Source organism: Papilio polytes, unplaced genomic scaffold, assembly GCF_000836215.1.
Source record: "Papilio polytes unplaced genomic scaffold, Ppol_1.0 DF822178.1, whole genome shotgun sequence".
In the NCBI taxonomy this organism is placed as follows: Eukaryota; Metazoa; Arthropoda; class Insecta; order Lepidoptera; family Papilionidae; genus Papilio; species Papilio polytes.
In genome coordinates this window covers 943139-948379 of record NW_013527026.1, presented here as the reverse complement: position 1 = coordinate 948379, position 5241 = coordinate 943139, and the positions used below count along the sequence as shown (strand labels likewise).

The following is a 5241-nucleotide window of genomic DNA, read 5'->3' as shown; positions in this document are numbered from 1 at the left end:
TTGCGTAAGAAACTTTATAATTTTTAGTAAGTCAAACGAACGAACGTTACGTTACGAAAAAACGTAAGAAAAGTCACGTTTACAAAAATAACTGTAACTAATAAACAATTGAATTCTCCTTGTTTTAAAGATAGGCCATCACCGTATAGCTTAGGAGAAATATTTACAAAGATATATTAAAGACAGAGTGCACACAAGAAGTAAAGTATTTTAATAATTTCACTTCTGGACACGATAAATGTGCTATAAACAAGAAGTTTAATTGATCTCTTTCTAGAGTAAGTCATACCAAAAGTTAATTTTTAAAAAGTATTCACTCAGAGCTTGTTTTCATGTATGTATTTCAATGGATTTATAATACATAAATTTCATCAAAATCATGTTTTTCTTAATGCTAGGGTTTTCATAACAACAACAATTTAGTTATCTAAACAATTCAAATTGGCTGATTTAAATCACAAAGTTTCTATTTATTAAATACTCTGTGGTCATTACCGCCATTTGGATATGTTTTGGGGTACAGCAGTCGAGTCCAGGCGTCGTCAACATGTGGACGTGCGCAGGAGTGCTGGCACTGGCGGCGTGCGCGTGCGCCGTCACGCGAGACCAGTTCTACCCCTACGGCCCAACCCTAGACGCGAGTCTACCGAAAGGACAGACAGCATCCTCTCCTGAAGTTCCTCTCAAAGTGCCAATTACCTTTTACGGAGAGAGCTACGAAACGATATTTGTAAGTTTTTTTTTTGCAATGTAAAAGAGTGCTATCTATCGAGCAGTGATCAGGTCTTTTGCATGTCTCCCTGCATTTTTATCACAAGATTGTTTGTTTTAAATCGAAATGAAGCGACGACCGAGTTAGTGATATTTAGAGATAACAGATTAAAAAAATACTTATTTATATAATTAATTAATTATAAAGCCGAGTACACTAACTGAAAAACACTAGGTTAATATAAACTCGACTTCAATTTCATTTCTAGTAACTATTCCAATGATTATTGTCTTATTATTTAATAATGAATAAATAAAATTTTACGTGAGCACAATTATAACAAGCAACTGGTGTTAAATATCAAAAGTGCGTTAACATTTTTGATTAACAAACTGTTTACAAAGTTAAATAAATATAGTAATTTAAGCCATGCAAATTAGGTCGGCGCATTGATTACGTTAGTAACAACAAACTTATTGTTTGTACAGATAATTAACAAAAATAATGAAACGCATTACAATTTACTCTATATAAATTCATTATTACTAATATTTGGCACCAAGTTATAAAGACATCGACGCAATAAATAACGAAATTGTGAAAATGTTTCCTTCCCGAAATGGTTGATAATAATTATTTCTCGAGCGTTCTCTATTAAAACAAATATTAAAACAGTATGTTAGTTATATTTAAAAAATAAACGATATTAAATTCACTATAATTTTCAAAGGCCGCAACACACCTTCAGTTTTAACTACACAATTTAAAATAACAGTAAATAGTTTTACAATATTTTTTTTCAGTTAAAACTTGAGGTGTCCAGCGGCTTTAATTGTAATTTTATGTAATTCGAATAATAACATTATACCTATTGCAGTCAGTAAAATTCAATAAATTAATAATATGATCCAAATCTGAATTATTCGTTTGTAAATTTTGCAACAGTGATATGCGTTTATCGCTAATATGCAGAACGTTTAAATTTGCAAGCGAGATAAGGCTGGGTCCACACTGCAGCGGACGGAAGCGCACGTGGGCGTGGGGGCGGCGCGGCCGAGCGGTCACTGACTGGGGTACTTCGGTATTTTGCAAATTAGTGCATAACCTTCGTAAAAAGTTAAAAGTCAAATTGTTAATAATGTCACATTGTAAACCTTAGGTACACAGCAGTTCCTTTTCATGTAAGAACATGCGACTTGGTTTTCTGTGTTACTAAATTTAGCGGTAAACTTAGTATTGGATACTAGGAATTAAGTAACTAGCCAGTGGTGGTCTTAAATAACTTATAAAATAAATATATACTTATGTAGTAATACATGTAAGTTTACTTTAATAATTTGAAAGTCTGTCAAATAATCTATTGTAATTCATTCATTGAATCTTAAAACATCGATTACTTAATGATAAGAAAACAAGCAATTACAAAATGTTCACAAATATCTCGTTAAACATTTTAGGAGCGCGTTATCAATTGTTAAGCAAGAGTCAAGACCTCTGCGTGTACCTCACGATACGGCTACGATATCAGGAACCGGGTCACAGACATGTTGTAGGCACACACCGCCTAATCATTCAGCCAAGATAACTTACGCATCTTACGCAAAGTTTTAGAACACATTGACATCGTATTTTATAAAAATAACTAAGTAATTGAACCCGGATTAGCAAAACTATTAATATTAAGCGGATTAAAAAAATGTCGCCGAAAAAACTTCAAATCATAATTTTATTGTTTCCTTTTAAATTTTAAACAAAATCAATACATTTTTAGCGAAAAACGCCTGCCTGGCTATCCCAAAACAATGTACAAAAGTCAAAAATCTCGACATAATCTGAACAATTAATTACGCATACAATATATGTATGACCATTAATTTTAGGTATTTCTGCATTTGCATACAAATACCGGAACTTGTACACGTCATTTAGGATGTAAATATAAATGTAGAGATCGCAACATTGTCTTTTATCTATAGTCGATTGCTTTATATAAAATACATTAATAATTACTTCGACTCATGTAAACAACTCTATATAAATCAGTTATACAAGGTAATGATAAAATATTTTAATGTAAATATCATCTCAGACGATTAACATGAAAAGAACATATGAAATAATCTTATTTAGTATTATTATAAGCCATTCGCCCGCGACTCCATCTGCGCGGAATTAAAAGTAACTTCCACTTCACTACCAGACTATAGTCTATAACTGTGCCAAATTTCATCGAGATCCGTTCAGCCCTTTAGGCTACAAACTCTGACAAACATCCATCAATCCACACTTTTGCATTTATAATATTAGTGACTATGTTTTAACGTTAACATTTTGCTTACAGATAAACAACTACGGAGTCCTCACGTTTAGAGCGGACATTCCATCGTTCCTCAACGCGGAGTTCCCTCTGCCGTATCCCTCAATCGCAGCGTTCTACACAAACGTCGACACGAGCGAAGCCGGTGACATATTCTACAGAGAAACTGACGAGCCTCATGTACTTCTTAAAGCCGAAGAGAGCGTGCAGAGCAATTTCCACGACTATTATGACTTCAAACCTAAAAGCGTCTTCATCGCAACCTGGTTGGAGGTCTCTTACGTTGGCCATTCCGATCGCAAGAACAGCTTCCAGATCACAGTGATCAGCAATGGTACTGAGAGTTTCGTTGAGCTGATCTACCCGGAGAGAGACATCCAGTGGATACAGCGCGAAGCTCAACCAAACAGCCTCCCAGATGCTAAGGCACAGGCTGGCTTTGTTGCTGAGGACGGCAGACTACTGACGCTCAGGGGATCCGGCAGCCATCAAATTAGAAACATTGTTTCGTAAGTAATTCTTAACATCTCTATTCATGATAATTTTTGCTAGAATATTTATTAAAGTACCATTTTTCTATCACTTGAATAATAATTTACTTATTCTAGATGGAGCAACGTCCATGAACCGGGTAAATATGTATTCAGAGTGGGTAATATCTCGTCCGATGGCAACGTAGCTGTCCCCGATCTATACAATCAAAACGAAGACGAGATCGAAGAGGAATCGAAAACTTGTGCGCAGAGCGGCCCTAGCGTATGCCACATTCAAGCGCGCTGCGTCGATTACCCCGCGGGAATATGTTGCCAGTGCGAGGAAGGATTCTACGGCAATGGGAAGTCTTGTATCAAAGACGACGTGCCGCTTAGAGTCCACGGTAAAGTCAACGGAATCATTAATAATGTTAATCTAAATGATGTGGACGTTCAAGCTTACGTCGTGGTAGCAGACGGCAGATCCTACACGGCTCTTTCGCAGGCGCCACCGTCACTCGGCACCAGCTTACTGCAACTAAGTGTGATAGGAGGAGTTATCGGATGGCTTTTTGCAAAGCCGTCTGGTGGGGCCAAGAACGGCTACCAGTTGACCGGCGCTCTTTTTAATCATACTGCTGACATATTCTTCCCTGAGACTGGTGATAGACTAACGGTGTACCAGGAATACTTGGGTCACGATGTGTTCGATCAGATAACGCTAGAAGCTGATGTCAGAGGCACTATACCTGTGGTTGCACCTGGAACCAAGCTTGATATTTCAGAATATCAAGAGCAATATACGCTAGTCGAGTTAGGTGTCTTACGCAGTGACTCTTCTCGCACATTTACAAACAAAATTACCGGCGAAAAGTACGAACAAAGAGTGTCACAAACCTTCACATTCAACTCTTGTCGATATCTCCCTCCTTCAGAAGATGACACGACTTCCTCGACTCTCAAGGTGGCTAAGAATTATCTTGGGTATGAGTCCAGAGAAAATATCGTAAGATACGGTACTAGTAATAAAATCGTACCTCTAGGTAAGGAGGACCCTTGCATTGAAGGTAAAAATAGTTGCGGCCCTCATAGCACATGCGTAGTGCAAGGCGACACATTTGCATGTGTGTGCCAATCGGGTTTCTCGAGCCAATATCGGGACGATTCCACCGTCGAATGCGACGATATAGATGAATGCATGACCGGGACTCACAACTGTGACGCAAACGCTGACTGCTATAACCATGAGGGTGGCTTCCAGTGCAGATGTCGAGACGGGTACGACGGTAACGGCGTCTCCTGCAGTCGTGTCCTACAATGCAGGGACAAAAATTGTGACCCTAACGCTCAATGCTTAGACACGGAAAAAGAAGCAATATGCATTTGTAATCCTGGATTTACTGGGGATGGACAGAGGTGTTGGCCGACGTACGAAAATAAATGTAATAATTGCTCTCCAAACGCTTACTGCAGATTCGTACCAGAAATAAACAATTACGAGTGTGAGTGCAACAATGGCTATAGCGGCGATGGATACTACTGTTCTACAGACCTCCCCGCCACCCCTACCACACAACAAACGGAACCTAGTTATCCTTCACCTGCTACATCGAACATCCCATCCAGCTATTCAAGTCAAGAACCTAGTGTTCCTACATATCCATCCAGTACTACAAGCTATCCAACCCCGCCTAGTTTGCCCAGTTACAAGCCAACTGTTCCAGATTACCCTAGCTACC

At 38.3% G+C, this 5241-nt stretch overlaps 1 protein-coding gene across 1 annotated transcript in view; it reads left to right on the top strand.

The window, feature by feature from the left end:
• The first annotated feature begins 530 nt into the window (after nt 1–530).
• LOC106106385 (nidogen-2) overlaps nt 531–5241 on the top strand; it is a 7561-nt gene continuing 2850 nt past the window's right edge. Inside the window, exons 1-3 of the mRNA XM_013286961.1 lie at nt 531–730; nt 3054–3538; nt 3638–5235. Of these exons, the coding sequence (XP_013142415.1) occupies nt 548–730; nt 3054–3538; nt 3638–5235 (2266 nt within the window). The 5' untranslated portion in view covers nt 531–547. The remainder of the gene's footprint in view (nt 731–3053; nt 3539–3637; nt 5236–5241) is intronic.